General features: G+C 42.7%; 1 protein-coding gene and 1 long non-coding RNA gene across 2 annotated transcripts in view; both read left to right on the top strand.

Annotated features, from left to right (window-relative positions):
* Positions 1 to 9980: 9980 nt before the first annotated feature.
* On the top strand, positions 9981 to 10968 carry LOC143502055 (uncharacterized). Its single transcript, XR_013127069.1, has 3 exons — positions 9981 to 10212; positions 10716 to 10807; positions 10894 to 10968. It is a non-coding gene; the product is annotated as an uncharacterized LOC143502055 (long non-coding RNA).
* Positions 10969 to 11960: 992 nt separating this feature from the next.
* The window catches only part of LOC143502061 (eukaryotic translation initiation factor 4 gamma 1-like), a 53926-nt gene continuing 38016 nt past the window's right edge, over positions 11961 to 27870 (top strand). The window contains exons 1-6 of the mRNA XM_076995239.1: positions 11961 to 12191; positions 12445 to 12511; positions 12626 to 12927; positions 13600 to 13980; positions 14617 to 14754; positions 14916 to 15097. Of these exons, the coding sequence (XP_076851354.1) occupies positions 11976 to 12191; positions 12445 to 12511; positions 12626 to 12927; positions 13600 to 13980; positions 14617 to 14754; positions 14916 to 15097 (1286 nt within the window). The 5' untranslated portion in view covers positions 11961 to 11975. The remainder of the gene's footprint in view (positions 12192 to 12444; positions 12512 to 12625; positions 12928 to 13599; positions 13981 to 14616; positions 14755 to 14915; positions 15098 to 27870) is intronic.

Below are 27870 nucleotides of genomic sequence, written 5' to 3'. Positions count from 1 at the left end.
TTAGTTGAATACATTGAATATAGTTGGCTGTGAAATGTTTTGTAAAGAACAGGATCACTGCTCTTAAAAGGAAGCTGTAAATTTGAACACTCCTTTAGACTATGCATTTTCTTCTGTTCATTGTTCATTATAGAACATATAGTCTCCAAAGGTAAAAAACCTTTGAAGAGACATCTTTAAGGAGTTTACATTTCTCTTTTTTTCATACAATTTTTGTATTTGAGGCTTGGCAGCTTACTGTTGACGAGCTTTTGAAAGGCTTAAAGCATTAAATTTGTTAAAAATACTTCATCACAAATGCAAAAGCTTAAGAGCTAAATAAAGGGCCTGTTATTTAAATAACTATACCAGTTGTCTTTCCTTGCAAATATGCAATCTAGCTGCAACCTTGTTGTTAGTATCTAGCTGCAACCTTAGTTCGTGTCCCCAGATTGTTCATAAGTACCTAAATTGTACAATGGGTTGGTGTGTGTGTGTGTTGGTCCTCACATGGTCTGTCTACCAGAAACTTGTCCCCAGAATGTAGGAAAATGTCACATTGCTTTCTAAACATTTTTTCTGTAATTTAAAGTGATGGCTGCCTTTACAACGTCAATTGAAACGTGAATCTGTAGTTGATTTATTCCTAAAGCATTTAGAAAGGGTAGTCCCCACAATGTAGCTTCCTGCTGGTAGTCCCCGAAAGACGCTTTTACAAGTATGTGTGTGTGTGACTGTGTGTGTGTGACTAATACAGTAAAAATGTGAGAGATCAAAAGGGCTGGAGAAAAACTGATGTTATGGAAGAGTTTTCCAGATTCAGTTTCCAATTTCCAATCTTTAATCTGAGGCTTAGGAATCACCTATTTAATCAATCCTTCAGTTAATTTACTGCAAATGAAGGTGTACAACGTGGCCATCCATTCGTATAGTCCTCTGGTAATCTGAGATGTTGATGCTGTTATACGGCCACGTCACGTGTTCAGTGTAGATTGTGATGAAGATTTGAGTTGAATGCAGAAGCTCAGTGAGCCCTCATGACTGTTGTCACCTCCAGGTCCCTCCTTTTAGTTGTGCTGCAATAGATACGCCTGCCAGAGCCACATGCTAATCACTGGCACTGGTACAACCTGCTGGGCCAGACAATGGAGGATGAATTTTTGAGTCTTGTTCTTCTCATGGTTTCTTCTTAATCCCCACCTAAGTTGATTTTCCTTGACACTGTCACCCCTAGCTTGATCATCAGGGATCTGATTTGTAAATGTGCTTTGTGACAACATGTGTTGATGAATCGGATGTGGGCTATGGCCGATGCCCTGACAAAAGCTCGCCCTCATGACATGCAGCATCTGCTCCTGAAACCGTAGCAGAACGTTGAACCTTAAGAGGGGACCGGCTTTGTCTTTGTATTTGATGAATGAATAAAAGTGTTGTGATCTTATTGCATTTTAATCACAAAAGAGGGGATTGAAGGAATATTTTATCTTCCTCTGTCTGCTGTAACTCTGAACATTATGTCCCCTAATGCTCTCTTGGCGCATTTCCACTAGGGCCTGCTTGGCGCGGTACGGTTCGATTCGCGACGGTTTGTGAGTGTTTGCATTAGTACCAGGTACCAGTTTGCCGGTACCTTCAGGTACTTTTTTTGTACCTACTCGCTCGAGGTTCTAACCGTTCCAAAGCGGTACAGTTCTGTGACGTGGAGGAACAGCATGACACTGATTGGCCAGGGAGTGTCGTCACAGGTTGCGTCACAGGAGAGCGACTCCTCCGCTATCGACTCCTCAGCCATTTTTAAAACCCAAAAGCGATTACCGGGCGGTGAAGGACCATAACGGACGCAGCGGAGCAAACCGCAAAGACTGGAAATGGTTCCAGCAAATGGATGCCATATACGGTCACCGGCCAGCCAGTAACGGAAGAGAAAACGTGCTGGACACGGCAATGTCGGTGCTGGAGGCCACGGAGAATGGTGAGTGTATTGTGATTTCACAGTTTTACTAGGCTCGTAAAAGATGTAATATGAACGTAATATGAACGCATCTATTGTAAACGCAGGAATTTAGAGCTGTGTTTGTAGTTAATGTTACCACCACAGTCACTACTGTACAATAGCTAGCTCTTAGCCACAGCGTGGAGCCTTGCTAGTTGCTAGTTAGCTGTAGCCATAAACAAAGCATGAGCAGCGATGACGTGCTACACATTTTGTGCAGTTACGATATATTGTTGTTGCTTTCACGGGAATGCTTGTGTTTAATATTTGTTTCTTTTTTACGTTCAAGATTCCCCTTCCACTGACGAGGCGAGCGCCTCTTTGGAACCTCCCGCCTCCCCCGCATCATCCGTGTCATACACGGAACCAACGGTCTCTATACCGGCTGGATCTCAAACGCCTGTCCGGCGGCCCAATACAGGTGAGGAACACAAAAAACATGTGAAGCACCGGAGTAGCATGAGTACCGAGTGCATTTCAGTTTTACTAATCAACTCCCATTACCCTCTTTTTTGTCAAGGCAAGCGAAAAAGGACCCAGACGGACTTGGATATCGGCGCACATCTTCTGGAGATGCAGGCACAGGATGTGCGGATGCACGAGCATTGATTGTCGAGCCGTGATTGTAGCGAGGCCCGGGAACAAGAAGCCGAGCTGAGGAGAGCGGAGTTGGCAGAAAATGTTTCCTTCAACTGGGCTTTCCTCGGGGTGCTTGGCGAACTTGTGAACACCATGCGAGACAGACGCCAGTAAAAGCACACAAAATGTTGCTTGTAGTACAATAAATATTTATTTCATATAAAGCTATACGTTATTTTTTGGTAATTTGCTTTTTGCACTTTTTTAACTATAACTATATTATTTACATATTTTGTACTTTAAATATCTATATTTCATAATAAATTTTGATTTCATTTGATTGTATGACTGATGCTTTTTATGCAGGGTGTGTTCAGCCTGTTTGAGTAATACCAAATTATTACCAATAATTAGAGTAACCACATACAATAATGAAGATAAAGATAAATAAGATACAATAATGGTATGTGTTAAGGGGCATCGACCGGTGACCGGTCGCATACAAATGATGTCACGACACTACAACCCGCGCGCCAACAGCGACTCCACCCACATTGTGGTGGTCCACCATTGCAATGGAAACGCAACGCGACCGTACCGTTCCGTTGCGAATCGATCCGTATCGAACTGTACCGCTTCAAGCAGGCCCTAGTGGAAATGCGCCATCTGTGACCCCTGACACCCTTTTCACACCTCTCTCCCCTCGCTTCACACCCCCCCCCCCCCTTTCACACCTTTTCCCTCCTCCTGTGCGTTCTGAGTGTGTGTACCAAGAACTGGCTCAGCATTTCTCCTCAAGGTGCTGCGCTTGATGCACACGTATGAATCATGTTTCCCCTCCACACAGGCTTATCAAGAACAATGCATTTGCTTCCATATATGGTAGAATATATCAACTTTGTTAGACTAGCCTTCTTGAGCCCACCCTGTTGCTTGCATGCACAGGGCTGGTCTGTGTATGTATGAATGAGGGGAGCGCCCTCTCATTTTTGAACATTTGGGTACAGCTGGCCTGTGTGAATAAACCTCTCTTCTTTAAGAGTAGTTTGTTCCTCATTTGTTCCGAGAGCTCTCAGCCACACACTTCTCTGCAGCATGTTACTATCTATTAACCCTTATATGGTCCAAGGGTCTGTGGGACCCATTTTAAAAAAATCAGCTTAAAAAAATTCTACAATTTTTTTTTTTTCAAACTGAGATTCATTGGTCCTTGGCTCATTTTTTGTGAGCAACATAAATCAGAAAATATTTTCAATGACCACCCCCCCGTACCCCCCCCTTCACATTTGTATTACATACAGGGTCCAGGGTCCACGGGGCCCTGGGCTAGTCAAAGTGGGCAATCAACATTGGGTTGGGTAGTTGATAGTCGTCTGTATGACTTTAAAGGATATACAAACAAAGGACAGAGGAGTTTGGCATGCAAAGGTGAGCAACCATCAACACTTTTGATGGTTGTCACATCAGGGGTTGATTGCATATTGTCAGACAGCAGACGAAGAATCTCTATAGAGACAAAGGGGTGAGATCTGAAAGAAGCATCTTTTCTCTCAGCCCTCATTATCCCTCCCTCCTCTCTGGACCTGTGTGTGTGTGTGTGTGTGTGTGTGTGTGTGTGTGTGTGTGTGTGTGTGTGTGTGTGTGTGTGTGTGTGTGTATGTGTGTGTGAGTGTGTGTTTCATCCAATCATGGGGACATGATGCTATAAATGCTAAAAATGCTAAAAATGCTATAAAAGATGGCAAAGCGATTCTCAGTTCAGACTGCCTTACAGCTGCTATTGGAAGAGACAGAGGATTTTGATGGTGATTCAGAAGAAGAAATTTCAGGATCACATTTCTGAAATATCAGAGTCTGATAGTGATAATGAAAAGGAGGATGAGCAGCAGCCAGCTCCGTTAGCACCAGCCCGTCAGCAGCTAGCCATAGGACCAGCCTGTCAGCCAGCATGATTTATGATTCATTTCCTTATTGTGTTACATTTTAATAAAAAAGTAACTAATAAATAAATGAGAGCAAACTAATTTAACATATGTATTGTTTATTTTACTTGCAATTGGGCTAAATCTGCTGATTATTTTAACAAAAAATGCAATGGGTCCCCCACACCCTGCTGGACCCCAAGAAGGTAGACCACGCCCGGATCTCATCAGGGTTAAGGATTTATAGTGGTGTTCCTCCATGACCCTCCGCTCATTTGCTGAACACAAGAAAAGGGCTTTCTACTGAGAAACAAAACTTTTACAACCTGTATCTTGTTTAGTTCCTCATTGTACTTATATCCCTGTTTGTAACTCTTCTTACCCCATGGTTCTAGCCTTGAAATAACTTGTTACTATTCCTAGTGTGTACTCGTTTTTGTTACTATTCCCGGTCTGTATTTGTTGTTGTTACTATTCCTGGTCTGTATTTGTTGTTGTTACTAATCCCAGTCTGTATTCCTGGTCTATTGTATCCCTGATTGTGCTTCATTACTTGTGCCCCACTCTAGTCTTGTTAAGGCAGTTACTCGGTTTTCCCTGTGTGTTAGTATTTTGATTCCGTTCAGTCCCTGCACCTGTTCAGTCCCTCTGTTTCTTCATGCCCTGACCACCTTGTGTGTCTAAACCCAGTTTGGGTTTCTCCCACAGTTGCTAATAAACCCAACTTCTCTCAGTAATTGTGTCTGCCTCCTACGCTCGTCTACCCACAGTCTGTGTGTGTATGTTTGTGTGTGTCAGTAACTCACTCTAGTTTCTCCAGTTTACAGTGTAGATCCTTCAGTAAAGCAGAGAGCTGCTTCACTCCTGAGTCGAATAGTTTATTGTGGGTCAGATTCAGCTCTCTCAAGTGTGATGAAGGGTTTGACTTCAGAGCTGAAGACAGAGCAGCGCAGCCATCCTCTGAAATATTGCAGTCAGACGGCCTGCAGACAGAAGGAGATAAAACACACCTACAGCTGCACATAACAAATGCATCTCACACATAAGGTCTTTCACATTTCAGAATACACACTCTCAGAAATGAAGCTGCACCAGTCTAATCACCCCAAACACATATGCTGTGTGTGTGTGTTTATTAGAGAGGGATGCTGCGATGTGTGTGTGCATGTGTGTGTATAAATAGAGAGTGAGAAAGAAGGGAGTGTGTGTAAGTGATTAATGTGTATGTGTTCTGATAAATACACTGATAATATGGGTGTTTCAGAGATAGAAAAAGGGTAATAGCAATTATTTGTGTGTATGTGAAAGAGACACACACTATTTTAAAGTGTGTATTTATAAGCACATATATAAAGCATATGTATACATATACTTTTGCATATTTGCCAAATCCGTTACTTTAGTTATCCTTTACTTTAGTTATCTCTCATGCTCTTAACATTTTTATGGTGCTTTGACACTTGTATTCATTTCATACTAATAAAGATACTTTGAACTACTAAGACTGAGAGAAAATTGAGTGAAACATTGTGTGTCTTTGTGTGTGTGAGTGAGTGAGAGAGAGAGAGAGAGAGAGAAAGACAGAGAGAGATTGTGTGTATGCATGTATGAAAAAACAGTAAGTCAGTAACTCACAGCCTTCCTGTGTTGCAGCTAGATAACCTGCAGAGAGAAGGAGAACAACTCCCCCCATGCACTACAACACACACATACACACCACATACTAAATGTCACTTCTACATAAACACAACCAAACACTAACACCCACATACACACACTCAGAAGTTAAGCTGTACAACTCTACATTTTTTAGTGGCACTGAGGCTGATTGTTTTGGGGAACAGTAAGAAATCTTCAGTTGGAAACTTCTTCAGATTTCTTGTCAGAATTCAGTGGACCCCTCACTTTGACCAGTCCTATATGTCTAGCAATGGTTTTACTTAGAGACATTAATCCATGCTGACACTGATTGTACTGTCATGATACGGGGGCCCCCTGCCTGCTGCCTCCGTCCACAGCGGCAGTAGTTTATGTTGTTCTGTTGCTGTTGCATTGTGTTTGTGCCTCAGGTGGGTGGGGACCATTATAATCCCCAGCACCTGAGGGCCATATGTTCATCTATATATAGCTTGTCTTTGTACCAGTACTGCTGGTTATTGTTTCCTTAATTCGGATCATGTCACGGGTTTTTTTGTGCACCTTATTCATTAAATTCCTCCTTTTCCTCAAGAGTTTTGTTTATTCTTAGTCATTAGAAACACTGCACATGTCATGTTCACTTCCTGTTCATAAATCTCACAATGTTAATGTTAATCAAGGAGCACCCCAGGGATCAGTTCTTGGCCATTTCCATGTAATTATCTATATGTTACACCTTGGTCAAATTAGTCATGAATATGGTCTTCACATCCACTGTTATGCTGATGACCACTACCCTAGCACCCCTTGCTATGCTCTCCTATATTCGAGATCTTAAAATGTAGATGAGCATTAATTACCTGACTATCCTTACAAAACTGTGGTTCTAGTCACTGGTCCTAAGTTCATAATTTCCAGACTTCATGGTGCCACGATCTTCTTCTACCCCTGCTATATTGCTAGACTTGGGCTCATAGCCAGCCACCACCACACTGACGCTCTGGTTCATGCTTAATCATGTCCAATCTTGATTATATTAAGTTATTATATCTTGATAACTCTCTTTCTCCTGAAACTCAAAACTTTGTTTGGCAAACCAAAACAAACTGGTCTGCTCACTTTATTATGTCTGCTACGTTACACTGGTTATCTATCTCACAATGCATTCAGTTTAAACTTATTTTCACACACACACACACACACACACACACACACACACACACACACACACACACACACACACACACACACATCTTGGTGAAGCGTACTTACTGGCCATGGCCTCCACTAGACACAGCCAAATGAAAACATGAGCATAGTATTAAAAATGCGTCCACAACACTGTTGTCATTAACGTACCCTTTACCGCCTTGTGTTACAATCTGAAGATGAGGTGTTGGTCAGCCTTTTCTCATAATATCCACTTTTTCGTTGAATGGCCGTCTTGAAAATGGTTGTTATCCTGCGATTCCATGCTTTCCGCTTGTAAAACCTCACGCTAGTGCTGGCTAGCAGCTGCTAACTAGCTAGCACACGAGCTAAAAGCTCACGAGACACCAACCACGACGCACGAGGACCAGCGAGCAGTGTTGCCAACTCCTCAGTAAGGAAAGTAGCTATTGGTTGTCCTTAAAGTCGCTAGAAGTCGCTAAATGACGTCACCACTTAATTTGCATAATACATGTTTTTGAAGTTGTAAAGGAATAACGTTGGGAGAGAAAATGAGTAAAAAAACACCCTAAATATGTTAGAACTACAAATGAACAACATCTGTTGCCTTTGAAATAGGCAGTCACTTCTCAAAAGAACATGGCTTTAATGTTTTGTATAAATAATTTTTACGTAAATTACAACGATTTTTTGCTGTGTTGTTAAATGTTAGTATAAGAGTAGCAGTTAGCAGGATTGAATGAGGTGAAGAATGGCTGAGACTGGGTGAGTTAAATGCAGTGATTTCTTTTCGTGTCTCACTGAAGACTAAAGCATTTATATTTACATCCCGCTCTGTAAATACGGGGCGGGGCGTCAGCGGCAGCTTTGGGCATGCGCAGTTCATTTGCAGTGTGGACGTGGAGACTGCACTGAGTGTTGTGGGGCGGGGCTCACGGCAGCACCCGCCCCAGAGGACAGCAACTGAAGAGCGTGTGTGTTCAGAGTCTCCAAAAGTCGCTAGATTTGTCGCTAGTCGCTTTTTACTACAAAAAGTCTCTAGAGGGTCTGAAAAATTGCTAAATATAGCGACAAAGTCGCTAAGTTGACAACACTGCCAGTGAGAATACCCTGAGACCATTGGACAAGCCCCCACCATTCTAATTCGAAATATGATTGGTTGATAAAACAGCCCCCTTGTTTTATATCCGTTACCATAGCACCCCTTGTTTTATTAGCATGATGTCACAAAGCGGCAACTGTATATAAACTCGTGCTGAGAGTCATTTGCGGTATACAGACAGAGGAGAGCAGTACGCGGTCTTGGACATAGTTACAAGATTTATTTACGACAGCATATAGACTTCAGCTACGCAGATTGCTGCAGAGGTATGTATGTCTTTTGGACTTTTAGCGCTAAGGATTTCTGACGTTCCTTTGACTTTAATTATAGGGCTTGAAAAGCCCTATATTGTTATTCCTTTTCTCCAAATTTCTGCAATGAATGCGGCCCGAACCGCTTAACGTACAGACTCCGTTCGAACTGCGTTTCGAAGGTCTCGGCTCTGTGTGGTGTGCTATCCGTTTTTGGAGTCGATTAGAGTTATAGATTTTAATAGAATTGAGTTTAAAATGAAAAATGGCCCTATTAAAATGAATGGTGGAATGTTCAGAATTTCAAATCATCACTGCCAGTTAGAGTGTGAGCTGGCATAAAAAATGATCAAAACGTTCTTGGATAAACTGCTGTAAAATCCTTACACCTTGACCTAGACGCTCCATTTAAATTTTAAATGGGAGAGAAACTTGTCCTTTCTGGCACGCCGAGATATCTAATCATTTGATGAATTAGTTTTAGAGTTATGAGCATTTGTTTGGCACTAGACACAGAAAACTGCCCCATTGGCCCCCATATAAATATATCAGAATCAGAATCAGCTTTGTTGAGATTTTTGTGTGTTTTTAACTTGTCATAAATCAGTCATTTTTGGGTCAAACCACACCAATATATATCAAAATCATCAGCAAGGGGTCCTCTCTCACACAATCTCTTCGGTGAAGCGATAGGTTAAATGGGTCCCGAACTACGACCGTTTGATCGGAGGGTGCAAATCACATAAAACAAGGCTTCTCCACTCAGAGTGGCAGAGACAGAGTGTCAGTTATTTTTGAATGTCTCTCCCCCTCCCCTACACACGCACGCGCACACACATGCATCTCTCATACCCACTACACACAGTCACACACATATACGCCACACAGACACACACACATACATACATGCAGATGGGGCAGATGGAGCAGAGGGGCAGATGGGCCAGATGGAGCAGAGGGGCAGCTAGAGCAGAGGGGCAGATGGAACAGAGGGGCAGATGGGGCAGATGGAGAAGAGGGGCAGATGGAGCAGAGGGGCAGATGGGGCAAAGGGGCAGATGAGGTAGATGGGCAAATGGGGCAGATAGAGCAGAGGGGCAGATGAGGGAGAGGGGCAAATGGGGCAGACAGAGCAGAGGGGCAGATGGGGCAGATAGAGCAGAGGGGCAGATGAGGGAGAGGGGCAAATGGGGCAGATGGAGCAGAGGGGCTGATGGGGCAGATGGAGTAGAGGGGGCCGATGGAGCAGAGGGTCAAATGGGGCAAATGGAACAGAGGGGCAGATGAGGGAGAGGGGCAAATGGGGCAGATAGAGCAGAGGGGCAGATGGAGCAGAGGGGGTGATGGAGCAGAGGGGCAGATGGAGCAGAGGGGGCACACCTTTTCAAGCCCTATAGTATTTCCTTCAGGAAATGCAAGTCTAGTTTACCTCAAAGATTGAACTCTAAGCCGGTATGCTTGATTTACAATGAAAGCCTGTCAGTGTTAAAAGAATATAACAATTGGAGGCACCATGTTGAGAAACACCAAGCTTTTGGGACAGCATTGCCTGAAGGGACAGAGGAGAGGGCAACTAAGGTGCAGAGCCTGCTAGCTTCTTATAACAGGAGCTGTTCCACATTACTAAAGACATTTACAGCACAAGAGAGGCCACAGCCGCCTCACTGCGAGTGTCATGAAATTTAGCAAAGAAAAAATGACCCTTCACTGATTCTGAAACTGTCAGAGACTGCATGTTTGTAATATTAGACGAGGTAATCCACGACGATAAAATCAAAGCCAGTGTGACATCTGCAGTCAAAAGCGTGCACACAGCACAGTTGTGTGTATGTGCGCTTCTGTGATGCGGGACACCAATGTTTTCACGAGGAGCTGTCTACAGGGTTTTGAGACTGCGCGGGCGCAAAAGATGGCTCATTATTTTAACTCAACAAATTCTCTGTAGTGTAACATGGAGAGTATATTTCTTCAATTTTGTGGTTTAGTGCCATATGTTCATATTAATGTGCTGTCATTCATATTTTAGCGTGGTCACTGTTAATTGATTTAAGTGCAAAACCTCTGACTTTAAAACATTTCAGTAATAAACCAGAACTCGCAGATGATGAACTCTCAACAGCAGCTGCAGTTCCCCATCTCCGAGGACGCTGCCTACTTCCTTCCAGCTGGACAGGTAATGCTAATGATAGTGTTCAACGTGAATTTAAAAACACCTTGTTACCTTTCCAAGCTGAAATGATTAGTGTGTGTGTGTCGTAGTACTACCCTCAGTACGTGTCCTTGGCCCAGCAGTTCCCTGTGGTCTATCCTGACTGGAGCTCTGCATACGGTGAGGAGAGGCTCTTAACTCAACATAGATTTTGTTAAATGTTAAATGGCCAGTGTAAATGAAAGAGAAAAAAAATGGGGTGGAGCCTAAGGTTTTATCTGATTGTGCCTTGTTTTCTCCAGGTGAGCCGTATTATTACCCTACGCAGGCCCAGTACCTTTCTTCAGGGCCAACTACACCCATCATATTGAGCTCTGCCCTGCAGCAGCAGGCCCCACCCCCTCAGTATGCCCTGCCCCAGCAGTTCCCTGTAGCCAATGAGCCCACGGGTTTCTACTATGGCACCTATCTTGACTGGAGCTCTGCGTACGGTGAGGAGAGGCTCTTAACTCAACATAGATTTTGTTAAATGTTAAATGGCCAGTGTAAATGAAGGAGAAAAAAAGACTTCTTTTCCCTCTCCACATTGGGGTGGAGCCTAAGGTGTTATCTGATTGTGCCTTGTCTCCTCCAGGTGAGCCGTATTATTACCCTACGCAGGCCCAGTACCTTTCTTCAGGGCCAACTACACCCATCATACTGAGCTCTGCCCTGCAACAGCAGGCCCCACCCCCTCAGTATGCTCTGCCCCAGCAGTTCCCTGTAGCCAATGAGCCCACGGGTTTCTACTATGGCACCTATGCTGACTGGAGCTCTGCGTACGGTGAGGAGAGGCTCTTAACTCAACATAGATTTTGTTAAATGTTAAATGGCCAGTGTAAATGAAGGAGAAAAAAAATGGGGTGGAGCCTAAGATTTTATCTGATTGTGCCTTGTTTTCTCCAGGTGAGCCGTATTATTACCCTACGCAGGCCCAGTACCTTTCTTCAGGGCCAACTACACCCATCATACTGAGCTCTGCCCTGCAGCAGCAGGCCCCACCCCCTCAGTATGCCCCGCCCCAGCAGTTCCCTGTAGCCAATGAGCCCATGGGTTTCTACTACGGCACCTATGCTGACTGGAGCTCTGCGTACGGTGAGGAGAGGCTCTTAACTCAACATAGATTTTGTTAAATGTTAAATGGCCAGTGTAAATGAAGGAGAAAAAACGACTTCCTTTCCCTCTCCACATTGGGGTGGAGCCTAAGGTGTTATCTGATTGTGCCTTGTTTCCTCCAGGTGTGCCGTATTACCCTACGCAGGACCAGTACCAGTCTTCAGGGCCCATCATATTGAGCTCTGCCCTGCAGCAGCAGGCCCCACCCCCTCAGTATGCCCTGCCCCAACAGCGCAGGAGAGAGTGCCAGCAGGTGAGGAGCTGGAAAGGTTGCCTGCTTGAACCTGGTCTCACTCCCAAAAACCATGTCCCACAGATTAGAATACCAGACCCCAAACAGGGTGGATGTGATGTCACGGAAGAGATTATGTCCGGGGCAAGAAACGCATCTACGCCCACACCCATTCAGCTGAGCTCAATACGAAAGGCCTATGTATATGCTTGCATTACGTTAAAATGTTTGTAATTGCTCCAAATTTGACAATGTTCCCCACTCTTTTCCTCAGACTGTGGTCGCAGTGCAGACCGATGATGAAAGCACGCCACCTACAGCTACTGTAGTGATTCCACCCGGTAAGTGTGTTTTCTTAATGTTATTATATCATGTTTTTGTATTTTATTAACTTGGAAACCGAATTGAAATTGCACCTTGTTCAGATGATCATGGGAAACCTGTGTCTATGCCAGCAGCTGCCTCAACCCCCCCGCCTCCATCTAAGGTGCCCGAGCTGGTGGTTCCTTCAAAACTGACAACGGAGCCTAACCTGTCCCAGGGTCTCCAACTGGCCTCACCACTGAGCACAGTGCCTGTTGGACAAGACTCCGATTTCGGAGCGTCTGCCTCCCCGCCACCTCCTCTGACGGACCTTCCTCCAGCAGACATCCCTGCTCTTGAGCCCAAGATGGGTGAGAGTATGGATGCGCCATTGGTATCGGAAGCAGTGCCCCAAGCAGAGAAGGAGCCTGTTGAGGCCCCTTTGGAGCCAGAGGTATGTGCTACTTCTGCTGATGGGCCGAAAGCTGAAAACATCTACATTTGGCAAATGTCTATCCAAAGCCAAAATTGCAGTCGCTGCCATTGCTATTCGACCAGTTTCCATAGTTGAACATGTACAAGGGGTAATGTCATGTCAGAGTTGGAGGAAATTCAGACAAAGAGCGCAATCCTTACTAATATTTAAGGCAGATATAGTGGGGATGTATACAACTCTATTGTTTTTGAAAAAATTGTTTTTGGGACAGTCTCTGTTTGCATTAATGAGTCTTAAGAGACTCTGTCATACAGGAGAGAAACCTGTTGAATTAGCATTTTTTGACTTTGCCAAAACTATTTTTCCAGATATATTTGTCATCTTTGAAGTTTTCTTAAAAATATTTAAAAGTCTCGTCTCGTTATCGTGAACCCAATATCATATCTCGTCTTTGGAGATGAGTGCCACACTTTGGACACTCCTGCTTTAAAGGCACATGTAAATGGACATTCTACATTGTAGAGCATCATGGGATTTGCTCTAGAGTCTAGATTGTTTACTAGCCATGCTGGTGTTGTTGGTTTATGCTAGTTTCACTTGGAGCTGTTGGTTACACCCTTAGTGTGAATTATAGGGGACTTAGTTGAGCTGATTGTCTTAATTAAGATTAACCCCCCACCCCCCCTCCAGCCTCCAGTTTCGAGGTCCTCACAGTGCCAGCGCAAAAGTCCACGCAAGATCATCACCAGTGTCTCATTCAGCAACGACATCCAGCTGAACAAGGCGGAGAAGGCGTGGAGGCCCTCAATGAAGAAGGTGCGCGCCCACAAGGCTGAAGCTGACGAGGAGAACCTGGAGGTGGCCAAGACCCTGGACCTGCTGCGACGTGTGCGCAGCATCCTGAACAAGCTCACGCCACAGATGTTCCAGCCACTGATGAAGCAGCTGACGGAGCTGAGCATGGACACGGAGGAGCGGCTCAAGGGAGTCGTCGATCTTGTATACGAGAAGGCCATCTCTGAGCCCAAGTTCTCCGTGACTTATGCTAAATTGTGTCGCTGCCTGATGATGGTGAGTGTGCACATGCCCACGCGCGAATGGCCAGTTCCACATGTGACCTCTATCTTGTCCCATGTGTTTCTGCAGCTAAACTGCACCAATGGGACTGAGGAGTTCAGGAGGTTGTTCATGTTTTGTTTATTGTTAAAGCTGGACACTGTAATGCATGCATTTCACCAAGTGTTCAGAAACAGCAACTGCCCTCCCAAGACTTCTGATTGGTCAGAAAGGGAGGAATGAACTGCTTTGATCTGTGTCCTCTGTCCATGCTGTGCAATTACTGGCCAAGGACACAGAATAATGAAAGGGCATAATTTAGTGTGTCTGAAGAGATCTATCTATCTATCTATCTATCTATCTATCTGTCTGTCTGTCTGTCTGTCTGTCTGTCTGTCTGTCTGTACGTCTGACTGACTGACTGACTGTCTGACTGATGCCAATGTACATAAATTAACAAAAGGCAACTTTTTCTTATCTGTGATGGCAGTTAAAGTAGTATGTGTTGAGCAGTGATATTTCAAGCTTATCCTAAATTTGCACACAGGTCAGAAAGCAAAATTTGCACCCTGGCTACATGTGTTAATGTTGCTAGTCATGAAAAAACCTCTTATTCACTTGTGCTTGTTGCTTGCTCTTCATGGTACCCAGCTGAAAGTGCCCACCTCTGATAAGTCAGGAGGCACAGTGAATTTTGGAAGGCTGCTGCTCAATTGCTGCCAGAAGGAGTTTGCGAAGGACAAGGACAGCAACGAGCGCAAGCAGAAGGAGCTGGAAGCCGCATCAGAGGTGCGACAGTCTCACCATCTTGATAGTGCACCTTCCCTCCAAGTGCACATCATTGGATGTGTATTGTTAGCGTGAAGTCCAGTCGTTTTAGTTGTGTTAAATGTGCCGTATATCCGGGCCTCGTCTCGTGTTAACGCCAACCCCCCGATATTTCCCGCCAGGATGAGGAGCGTCAGCGCCTGATCGAGGAGCTGGACGCCATGAAGGACGAGGCCCGCCACCGTTCCCTCGGTAACATCAAGTTTATCGGGGAGCTGTTTAAGGTGGAGATGCTGTCGGAGCTTATATTGCATGACTGTATAGTCAAGCTGCTCCAGAAGAGCCACAGCGAGGAAAGACTAGAGTGTCTCTGCATCCTACTCTCCACCATTGGCAAGGACATCGAGAAGGCCAAGGTATCATGCGCTTATGTTCCTCCTACCTGGCTGTTAACTCTTGGCGGTAGTTTTTACCAGGCGGTAGCCACAAGCATGCTAACGAGAGTCTTGTTTTTGACTAATCAGCCCAAAATGGACCACTATTGCAGCTACATAAGTAAAATAATAAACGCGAGGAAGACCTCATTGAGGATCCGCTGCAAACTGCAAGATGTCCTGGACCTCAGACAGGTAAGTGTTACACACCCATCCGTTGGACTTCTTCAGTGTCTCTACAAATGTTTCCTTGCTTTCATTAATTTATACTCGAATGCTTACTGTACAAGTATAGTTTATAGAACAGCCATTGACCAGCTTCAGTATTTGAGTGTGGAGGTTTCATTGCTAGTCATGCAGAGGTGGTTGGACTGCTTTCCTTTTGCAGGTTTGCTTTTCTTAATTGCCCATCCTGACAAGGTGGCTGCCGTGTTGAATGCATTTTGAAAGCGCTCCTCTCTTTCCAACTATGGTAGAATAACTGGGTGCCCCGGAGGGGTGACCAGGGCCCCAAGACCATCGTCGAGATCCACAAAGAGGCAAACTTGGAGGAGCAGAGGGAGCAGATCAAGGTACCTGAGCAGCTCCTGCCTAAGAAGGACTCCAGTCAGGCGTGTTGGTCACGACGGGGCCCACCCGTCCGGAGGCCGCATCACCCAACCTCAGGAAGATGCCTGGAATTCGGTGCCCATCATTACCAAGACCAGGGTCTCGGCGGGTCCTTTAAAAGGCTTAAATAAAAGATTTTTAAGGTCTTTAAATGTATTGAATTACATTCTTTTTTGAAGAGTGGCATTAAATTTCATCTAAGGGGAGTGAAAAAGCTATTAATGTCCAAAAAGACAAAAAATATTTTCAATTCTACTTCTACAGCGCAAGTCTCAGTCTAACCACACAGTAAAAAAGAAGCATGGTTGGACTAGTATAACACGGCTAAATCAGCCACAGTTTCATTTCAAATTCAATTCAAATACCAATTAAAACAGTAGTATTTTGAACCCATGATTGTTCTTCTATAAAAACATTCACATACACACAGTAGCGCCATTCACTCTAGTTCTCTTGCCAAGTGCATGTGTGCCATGTCTTGCTATTTGTTATCCATCTTAAAATCAATTTATTTACTTAAAAAACCAAGGGCTGATGCAGGAATACCCTCAACTTGGTGATGTCGCCTTAAAGATTCTCCTACCTTTTGCTTCGACATATTTGTAGAAATATTGCCATATTTGAGGCAAGGTTCTCAAAAATGACCATTCAAAAGTAAATACTGCAATCGTGCACAAATGATTTGATGATTTGAGGCTGTGTTTATCAGACATTGTGCTAATAATTTGCAAGGCAAAGCAGGTCTCACATTAACATGGACTACCTGAAAGCTTTGGAGGGGCCCAGCTTGAGAATTCATGTTTTTGCCATGGTAATGGTCTTAATTTTTATTCTTGGAGGTCTTAAGTCATTAAATTTGTAGGTCAACAATGTGCAGATACTCTGCAAGACGCGGCCCATCGACATTGCCTGCAGGACATAAGAATTTGGCTGTCCAATAATTTTTAAAAATGGAATGATGGCCAAACAGAGGCTATTATTATTATTTTTTTATCCAGACAGTGTTACACCAAATGCTAAACATCTGGAGCCTTTATTAATAAATACTCAGAGCTACGTAAGGAATCTCAGCGTTCTCTTTGATTCCACACTTACATTTGATAAACAGATAGTTCCAGTTTTTATCAGCTAAGGAAAATCTCTAAGCTCAAATCTATTTTAACTTTTAAAGATATGGAAACAGTTGTTCATGCTTTTATTACATCATGGCTTGATTACTGTAATTCTCTGTATTTGGGTATCAACCAATCAGCTCTGTCACGCCTTCAGCTTGTTCAAAATGCAGCAGCTAGGCTCCTGACTGGAACTAAGAAAAGGGAGCATATTTCTCCAGTGTTGGCCTCCCTACATTGGCTGCCTGTTAAGTTCAAATTAAATTTAAGTTAACCTTACAAATTCATGTTTGACTGAATATGCCCTCTTAAAGTATGTAGGCATACCGTACTATTTTCATGTTTAACTGAATAAACCATTGAACACGAGTAGCCTACATTTTATTGAGCATGTTTTTTTTCTTCAAGTATCAAAGTAGAACAGCTTTCTCAATCAGTTATTGATGCATTTTGAAAACAGGAGATCCTCTGTATAAAGAACCCTTATCTCAAAAACGGACTTTTAATCATTACTTGGGTAGCACGCATATTCCGAATGAGCCATTTTAATCTAGATTAATTAAGATTAGTTTCAAGATTTCAGTGAGATTAATCTAGATTTAAAAAAAATAATCTATGGCCACCCCTAATTTTAAATAAAGAAAATATTGTCATTTTCAGAGCAAGATAGCCTATAGTCGTCTGACAAAAAGACAGAAAACTATCATTTAAAATTGGGTGAATGCTATTGTCTAATTGCTTGTCTCATGCCTGTGCTATTTTCTAGCTCCACCCTTTTAGCTGTGCTGCCATAGCTAGATTTGCTGGAGCCTTGCACACTATAGTCCATTAATTTATACTTCTCTGTACTAAGGCATGCCTAATGATCTTGTCTCTCCTCTTGATGAGGTAAACCTACTCCTGATATCATGCTGCTACTGAGTCTCAACCTGTTCCAGCTGTTATGGTCCCCCTGCTTCACCCCAACTCCACTGCGCTGGACAGATGTTCCTGTGCCAGATGTTTTTCAGACATACGTACACCCAGCAAATCCTTAATCAGAACACACTGACATGTTGTTCATTCCCTTATCTGTGTGTCTGCACCTCACTTAGAATCTCTCTCCCTGGACTTTTCCATTCCCCTACATCCAGTCTACTGTACCTCCTCTCCTGATAAGGAGAACACCAATCACACATATGGTTTATTATTCTTACCAAATTGTCTTAAGACCCATCTATTTTGTTCTGTATTCAACTACACATATTATCATTAAACTTTAGAAGTCTTTCCTGATACTTGTGTGTTGTGAATCTGTTCTCCTGGTTCCTGAAGTGTTCACTTAGGGTGACCGGATCAGAGATGGTGAAAAAGAGGACACCTCAGCGTGGGCATATAGTTGATATTTATATGAAAATGCTTTACTGGCCCTTAACAAACACTGCAGAAAAAAAACACTGCCCATAAAGGCTATTTGAACTCTTTTACATTTAAAATGTGCAAAACACAATTATACATTTCCATGACATTCTGTGCTGTGATAAATCATGTGTGGCTCTTTCTCACCAAGTCAAAGTGTTTGTGTTCTTCTTTTCAATGTCTTTACTTACTAAATAAAAATGGTAGCCTAAAAAATAAATACAAAATTTTAAAAATATTCTTTGTATTTGTCATTTAAAAAATTGTACACTAAGCCTATGGCTGATACTTTTCAGTCCACCTCATATTGGGCGTATTTTTCAGCAGACTGAATCTTTCCCAACAGTTGACGATTACTCATCATACTTCAGTTTTACTATTAGGTTACTATTACATCATACTTCAGTGACATGAATTAAGCATGTTAGGTCTCATTGGTGACCCACATGAGGTGAGGTGATGGGGTGAGGTAACCATCACCCTTCCTCTTCGTCATCGGGCCAAGGTCTCCTTGTTCTCCAGATGTACCATTCTGACGCAAGATCAGGCCGTGCTGCTCACCGGTTTGTACGTGTCTTTCTCCTTTGACTGTCATGAGATCACCAAGTGTTCAGAAACAGCAACTGCCCTCCCAAGACTTCTGATTGGTCAGAAAGGGAGGAATGAACTGCTTTGATCTGTGTCCTCTGTCCATGCTGTGCAATTACTGGCCAAGGACACAGAATAATGAAAGGGCATAATTTAGGAGAGTGTCTGAAGTGATCTATCTATCTATCTATCTATCTATCTATCTATCTATCTATCTATCTATCTATCTATCTATCTATCTATCTATCTATCTATCTATCTGTCTGTCTGTCTGTCTGTCTGTCTGTCCGTCTGACTGACTGACTGACTGTCTGACTGATGCCAATGTACATAAATTAACAAAAGGCAACTTTGTCTTATCTGTGATGGCAGTTAAAGTAGTATGTGTTGAGCAGTGATATTTCAAGCTTATCCTAAATTTGCACACAGGTCAGAAAGCAAAATTTGCACCCTGGCTACATTCATCTGTGTTAATGTTGCTAGTCATGAAAAAACCTCTTATTCACTTGTGCTTGTTGCTTGCTCTTCATGGTACCCAGCTGAAAGTGCCCACCTCTGATAAGTCAGGAGGCACAGTGAATTTTGGAAGGCTGCTGCTCAATTGCTGCCAGAAGGAGTTTGCGAAGGACAAGAACAGCAACGAGCGCAAGCAGAAGGAGCTGGAAGCCGCATCAGAGGTGCGACAGTCTCACCATCTTGATAGTGCACCTTCCCTCCAAGTGCACAACATTGGATGTGTATTGTTAGCGTGAAGTCCAGTCGTTTTAGTTGTGTTAAATGTGCCGTATATCCGGGCCTCGTCTCGTGTTAACGCCAACCCCCCGATATTTCCCGCCAGGATGAGGAGCGTCAGCGCCTGATCGAGGAGCTGGACGCCATAAAGGACGAGGCCCGCCACCGTTCCCTCGGTAACATCAAGTTTATCGGGGAGCTGTTTAAGGTGGAGATGCTGTCGGAGCTTATATTGCATGACTGTATAGTCAAGCTGCTCCAGAAGAGCCACAGCGAGGAAAGACTAGAGTGTCTCTGCATCCTACTCTCCACCATTGGCAAGGACATCGAGAAGGCCAAGGTATCATGCGCTTATGTTCCTCCTACCTGGCTGTTAACTCTTGGCGGTAGTTTTTACCAGGCGGTAGCCACAAGCATGCTAACGAGAGTCTTGTTTTTGACTAATCAGCCCAAAATGGACCACTATTGCAGCTACATAAGTAAAATAATAAACGCGAGGAAGACCTCATTGAGGATCCGCTGCAAACTGCAAGATGTCCTGGACCTCAGACAGGTAAGTGTTACACACCCATCCGTTGGACTTCTTCAGTGTCTCTACAAATGTTTCCTTGCTTTCATTAATTTATACTCGAATGCTTACTGTACAAGTATAGTTTATAGAACAGCCATTGACCAGCTTCAGTATTTGAGTGTGGAGGTTTCATTGCTAGTCATGCAGAGGTGGTTGGACTGCTTTCCTTTTGCAGGTTTGCTTTTCTTAATTGCCCATCCTGACAAGGTGGCTGCCGTGTTGAATGCATTTTGAAAGCGCTCCTCTCTTTCCAACTATGGTAGAATAACTGGGTGCCCCGGAGGGGTGACCAGGGCCCCAAGACCATCGTCGAGATCCACAAAGAGGCAAACTTGGAGGAGCAGAGGGAGCAGATCAAGGTACCTGAGCAGCTCCTGTCTAAGAAGGACTCCAGTCGGGCGTGTTGGTCACGACGGGGCCCACCCGTCCGGAGGCCGCATCACCCAACCTCAGGAAGATGCCTGGAATTCGGTGCCCATCATTACCAAGACCAGGGTCTCGGCGGGTCCTTTAAAAGGCTTAAATAAAAGATTTTTAAGGTCTTTAAATGTATTGAATTACATTCTTTTTTGAAGAGTGGCATTAAATTTCATCTAAGGGGAGTGAAAAAGTTATTAATGTCCAAAAAGACAAAAAATATTTTCAATTCTACTTCTACAACGCAAGTCTCAGTCTAACCACAAAGTAAAAAAGAAGCATGGTTGGACTAGTATAACACGGCTAAATCAGCCACAGTTTCATTTCAAATTCAATTCAAATACCAATTAAAACAGTAGTATTTTGAACCCATGATTGTTCTTCTATAAAAACATTCACATACACACAGTAGCGCCATTCACTCTAGTTCTCTTGCCAAGTGCATGTGTGCCATGTCTTGCTATTTGTTATCCATCTTAAAATCAATTTATTTACTTAAAAAACCAAGGGCTGATGCAGGAATACCCTCAACTTGGTGATGTCGCCTTAAAGATTCTCCTACCTTTTGCTTCGACATATTTGTAGAAATATTGCCATATTTGAGGCAAGGTTCTCAAAAATGACCATTCAAAAGTAAATACTGCAATCGTGCACAAATGATTTGATGATTTGAGGCTGTGTTTATCAGACATTGTGCTAATAATTTGCAAGGCAAAGCAGGTCTCACATTAACATGGACTACCTGAAAGCTTTGGAGGGGCCCAGCTTGAGAATTCATGTTTTTGCCATGGTAATGGTCTTAATTTTTATTCTTGGAGGTCTTAAGTCATTAAATTTGTAGGTCAACAATGTGCAGATACTCTGCAAGACGCGGCCCATCGACATTGCCTGCAGGACATAAGAATTTGGCTGTCCAATAATTTTTAAAAAATGGAATGATGGCCAAACAGAGGCTATTATTATTATTTTTTTATCCAGACAGTGTTACACCAAATGCTAAACATCTGGAGCCTTTATTAATAAATACTCAGAGCTACGTAAGGAATCTCAGCGTTCTCTTTGATTCCACACTTACATTTGATAAACAGATAGTTCCAGTTTTTATCAGCTAAGGAAAATCTCTAAGCTCAAATCTATTTTAACTTTTAAAGATATGGAAACAGTTGTTCATGCTTTTATTACATCATGGCTTGATTACTGTAATTCTCTGTATTTGGGTATCAACCAATCAGCTCTGTCACGCCTTCAGCTTGTTCAAAATGCAGCAGCTAGGCTCCTGACTGGAACTAAGAAAAGGGAGCATATTTCTCCAGTGTTGGCCTCCCTACATTGGCTGCCTGTTAAGTTCAAATTAAATTTAAGTTAACCTTACAAATTCATGTTTGACTGAATATGCCCTCTTAAAGTATGTAGGCATACCGTACTATTTTCATGTTTAACTGAATAAACCATTGAACACGAGTAGCCTACATTTTATTGAGCATGTTTTTTTTCTTCAAGTATCAAAGTAGAACAGCTTTCTCAATCAGTTATTGATGCATTTTGAAAACAGGAGATCCTCTGTATAAAGAACCCTTATCTCAAAAACGGACTTTTAATCATTACTTGGGTAGCACGCATATTCCGAATGAGCCATTTTAATCTAGATTAATTAAGATTAGTTTCAAGATTTCAGTGAGATTAATCTAGATTTAAAAAAATAATCTATGGCCACCCCTAATTTTAAATAAAGAAAATATTGTCATTTTCAGAGCAAGATAGCCTATAGTCGTCTGACAAAAAGACAGAAAACTATCATTTAAAATTGGGTGAATGCTATTGTCTAATTGCTTGTCTCATGCCTGTGCTATTTTCTAGCTCCACCCTTTTAGCTGTGCTGCCATAGCTAGATTTGCTGGAGCCTTGCACACTATAGTCCATTAATTTATACTTCTCTGTACTAAGGCATGTCTAATGATCTTGTCTCTCCTCTTGATGAGGTAAACCTACTCCTGACATCATGCTGCTACTGAGTCTCAACCTGTTCCAGCTGTTATGGTCCCCCTGCTTCACCCCAACTCCACTGCGCTGGACAGATGTTCCTGTGCCAGATGTTTTTCAGACATACGTACACCCAGCAAATCCTTAATCAGAACACACTGACATGTTGTTCATTCCCTTATCTGTGTGTCTGCACCTCACTTAGAATCTCTCTCCCTGGACTTTTCCATTCCCCTACATCCAGTCTACTGTACCTCCTCTCCTGATAAGGAGAACACCAATCACACATATGGTTTATTATTCTTACCAAATTGTCTTAAGACCCATCTATTTTGTTCTGTATTCAACTACACATATTATCATTAAACTTTAGAAGTCTTTCCTGATACTTGTGTGTTGTGAATCTGTTCTCCTGGTTCCTGAAGTGTTCACTTAGGGTGACCGGATCAGAGATGGTGAAAAAGAGGACACCTCAGCGTGGGCATATAGTTGATATTTATATGAAAATGCTTTACTGGCCCTTAACAAACACTGCAGAAAAAAAACACTGCCCATAAAGGCTATTTGAACTCTTTTACATTTAAAATGTGCAAAACACAATTATACATTTCCATGACATTCTGTGCTGTGATAAATCATGTGTGGCTCTTTCTCACCAAGTCAAAGTGTTTGTGTTCTTCTTTTCAATGTCTTTACTTACTAAATAAAAATGGTAGCCTAAAAAATAAATACAAAATTTTAAAAATATTCTTTGTATTTGTCATTTAAAAAATTGTACACTAAGCCTATGGCTGATACTTTTCAGTCCACCTCATATTGGGCGTATTTTTCAGCAGACTGAATCTTTCCCAACAGTTGACGATTACTCATCATACTTCAGTTTTACTATTAGGTTACTATTACATCATACTTCAGTGACATGAATTAAGCATGTTAGGTCTCATTGGTGACCCACATGAGGTGAGGTGATGGGGTGAGGTAACCATCACCCTTCCTCTTCGTCATCGGGCCAAGGTCTCCTTGTTCTCCAGATGTACCATTCTGACGCAAGATCAGGCCGTGCTGCTCACCGGTTTGTACGTGTCTTTCTCCTTTGACTGTCATGAGATCACCAAGTGTTCAGAAACAGCAACTGCCCTCCCAAGACTTCTGATTGGTCAGAAAGGGAGGAATGAACTGCTTTGATCTGTGTCCTCTGTCCATGCTGTGCAATTACTGGCCAAGGACACAGAATAATGAAAGGGCATAATTTAGCAGAGTGTCTGAAGAGATCTATCTATCTATCTATCTATCTATCTATCTATCTATCTATCTATCTATCTATCTATCTATTTATCTATCTATCTGTCCGTCTGTCTGTCCGTCTGTCTGTCTGTCTGTCTGTACGTCTGACTGACTGACTGACTGTCTGACTGATGCCAATGTACATAAATTAACAAAAGGCAACTTTGTCTTATCTGTGATGGCAGTTAAAGTAGTATGTGTTGAGCAGTGATATTTCAAGCTTATCCTAAATTTGCACACAGGTCAGAAAGCAAAATTTGCACCCTGGCTACATTCATCTGTGTTAATGTTGCTAGTCATGAAAAAACCTCTTATTCACTTGTGCTTGTTGCTTGCTCTTCATGGTACCCAGCTGAAAGTGCCCACCTCTGATAAGTCAGGAGGCACAGTGAATTTTGGAAGGCTGCTGCTCAATTGCTGCCAGAAGGAGTTTGCGAAGGACAAGGACAGCAACGAGCGCAAGCAGAAGGAGCTGGAAGCCGCATCAGAGGTGCGACAGTCTCACCATCTTGATAGTGCACCTTCCCTCCAAGTGCACATCATTGGATGTGTATTGTTAGAGTGAAGTCCAGTCGTTTTAGTTGTGTTAAATGTGCCGTATATCCGGGCCTCGTCTCGTGTTAACGCCAACCCCCGATATTTCCCGCCAGGATGAGGAGCGTCAGCGCCTGATCGAGGAGCTGGATGCCATGAAGGACGAGGCCCGCCACCGTTCCCTCGGTAACATCAAGTTTATCGGGGAGCTGTTTAAGGTGGAGATGCTGTCGGAGCTTATATTGCATGACTGTATAGTCAAGCTGCTCCAGAAGAGCCACAGCGAGGAAAGACTAGAGTGTCTCTGCATCCTACTCTCCACCATTGGCAAGGACATCGAGAAGGCCAAGGTATCATGCGCTTATGTTCCTCCTACCTGGCTGTTAACTCTTGGCGGTAGTTTTTACCAGGCGGTAGCCACAAGCATGCTAACGAGAGTCTTGTTTTTGACTAATCAGCCCAAAATGGACCACTATTGCAGCTACATAAGCAAAATAATAAACGCGAGGAAGACCTCATTGAGGATCCGCTGCAAACTGCAAGATGTCCTGGACCTCAGACAGGTAAGTGTTACACACCCATCCGTTGGACTTCTTCAGTGTCTCTACAAATGTTTCCTTGCTTTCATTAATTTATACTCGAATGCTTACTGTACAAGTATAGTTTATAGAACAGCCGTTGACCAGCTTCAGTATTTGAGTGTGGAGGTTTCATTGCTAGTCATGCAGAGGTGGTTGGACTGCTTTCCTTTTGCAGGTTTGCTTTTCTTAATTGCCCATCCTGACAAGGTGGCTGCCGTGTTGAATGCATTTTGAAAGCGCTCCTCTCTTTCCAACTACGGTAGAATAACTGGGTGCCCCGGAGGGGTGACCAGGGCCCCAAGACCATCGTCGAGATCCACAAAGAGGCAAACTTGGAGGAGCAGAGGGAGCAGATCAAGGTACCTGAGCAGCTCCTGTCTAAGAAGGACTCCAGTCGGGCGTGTTGGTCGCGACGGGGCCCACCAGTCTGGAGGCCGCATCACCCAACCTCAGGAAGATGCCTGGAATTCGGTGCCCATCATTACCAAGACCAGGGTCCCGGCGGGTCCTTTAAAAGGCTTAAATAAAAGATTTTTAAGGTCTTTAAATGTATTGAATTACATTCTTTTTTGAAGAGTGGCATTAAATTTCATCTAAGGGGAGTGAAAAAGCTATTAATGTCCAAAAAGACAAAAAATATTTTTAATTCTACTTCTACAGCGCAAGTCTCAGTCTAACCACACAGTAAAAAAGAAGCATGGTTGGACTAGTATAACACGGCTAAATCAGCCACAGTTTCATTTCAAATTCAATTCAAATACCAATTAAAACAGTAGTATTTTGAACCCATGATTGTTCTTCTATAAAAACATTCACATACACACAGTAGCGCCATTCACTCTAGTTCTCTTGCCAAGTGCATGTGTGCCATGTCTTGCTATTTGTTATCCATCTTAAAATCAATTTATTTACTTAAAAAACCAAGGGCTGATGCAGGAATACCCTCAACTTGGTGATGTCGCCTTAAAGATTCTCCTACCTTTTGCTTCGACATATTTGTAGAAATATTGCCATATTTGAGGCAAGGTTCTCAAAAATGACCATTCAAAAGTAAATACTGCAATCGTGCACAAATGATTTGATGATTTGAGGCTGTGTTTATCAGACATTGTGCTAATAATTTGCAAGGCAAAGCAGGTCTCACATTAACATGGACTACCTGAAAGCTTTGGAGGGGCCCAGCTTGAGAATTCATGTTTTTGCCATGGTAATGGTCTTAATTTTTATTCTTGGAGGTCTTAAGTCATTAAATTTGTAGGTCAACAATGTGCAGATACTCTGCAAGACGCGGCCCATCGACATTGCCTGCAGGACATAAGAATTTGGCTGTCCAATAATTTTTAAAAATGGAATGATGGCCAAACAGAGGCTATTATTATTATTTTTTTATCCAGACAGTGTTACACCAAATGCTAAACATCTGGAGCCTTTATTAATAAATACTCATAGCTACGTAAGGAATCTCAGCGTTCTCTTTGATTCCACACTTACATTTGATAAACAGATAGTTCCAGTTTTTATCAGCTAAGGAAAATCTCTAAGCTCAAATCTATTTTAACTTTTAAAGATATGGAAACAGTTGTTCATGCTTTTATTACATCATGGCTTGATTACTGTAATTCTCTGTATTTGGGTATCAACCAATCAGCTCTGTCACGCCTTCAGCTTGTTCAAAATGCAGCAACTAGGCTCCTGACTGGAACTAAGAAAAGGGAGCATATTTCTCCAGTGTTGGCCTCCCTACATTGGCTGCCTGTTAAGTTCAAATTAAATTTAAGTTAACCTTACAAATTTATGTTTGACTGAATATGCCCTCTTAAAGTATGTAGGCATACCGTACTATTTTCATGTTTAACTGAATAAACCATTGAACACGAGTAGCCTACATTTTATTGAGCATGTTTTTTTTCTTCAAGTATCAAAGTAGAACAGCTTTCTCAAGCAGTTATTGATGCATTTTGAAAACAGGAGATCCTCTGTATAAAGAACCCTTATCTCAAAAACGGACTTTTAATCATTACTTGGGTAGCACGCATATTCCGAATGAGCCATTTTAATCTAGATTAATTAAGATTAGTTTCAAGATTTCAGTGAGATTAATCTAGATTTAAAAAAAAAAATCTATGGCCACCCCTAATTTTAAATAAAGAAAATATTGTCATTTTCAGAGCAAGATAGCCTATAGTCGTCTGACAAAAAGACAGAAAACTATCATTTAAAATTGGGTGAATGCTATTGTCTAATTGCTTGTCTCATGCCTGTGCTATTTTCTAGCTCCACCCTTTTAGCTGTGCTGCCATAGCTAGATTTGCTGGAGCCTTGCACACTATAGTCCATTAATTTATACTTCTCTGTACTAAGGCATGCCTAATGATCTTGTCTCTCCTCTTGATGAGGTAAACCTACTCCTGACATCATGCTGCTACTGAGTCTCAACCTGTTCCAGCTGTTATGGTCCCCCTGCTTCACCCCAACTCCACTGCGCTGGACAGATGTTCCTGTGCCAGATGTTTTTCAGACATACGTACACCCAGCAAATCCTTAATCAGAACACACTGACATGTTGTTCATTCCCTTATCTGTGTGTCTGCACCTCACTTAGAATCTCTCTCCCTGGACTTTTCCATTCCCCTACATCCAGTCTACTGTACCTCCTCTCCTGATAAGGAGAACACCAATCACACATATGGTTTATTATTCTTACCAAATTGTCTTAAGACCCATCTATTTTGTTCTGTATTCAACTACACATATTATCATTAAACTTTAGAAGTCTTTCCTGATACTTGTGTGTTGTGAATCTGTTCTCCTGGTTCCTGAAGTGTTCACTTAGGGTGACCGGATCAGAGATGGTGAAAAAGAGGACACCTCAGCGTGGGCATATAGTTGATATTTAT

Source organism: Brachyhypopomus gauderio, unplaced genomic scaffold, assembly GCF_052324685.1.
Source record: "Brachyhypopomus gauderio isolate BG-103 unplaced genomic scaffold, BGAUD_0.2 sc187, whole genome shotgun sequence".
Classification (NCBI taxonomy): domain Eukaryota; kingdom Metazoa; phylum Chordata; class Actinopteri; order Gymnotiformes; family Hypopomidae; genus Brachyhypopomus; species Brachyhypopomus gauderio.
This window is presented reverse-complemented; position numbering and strand designations above follow the sequence as displayed.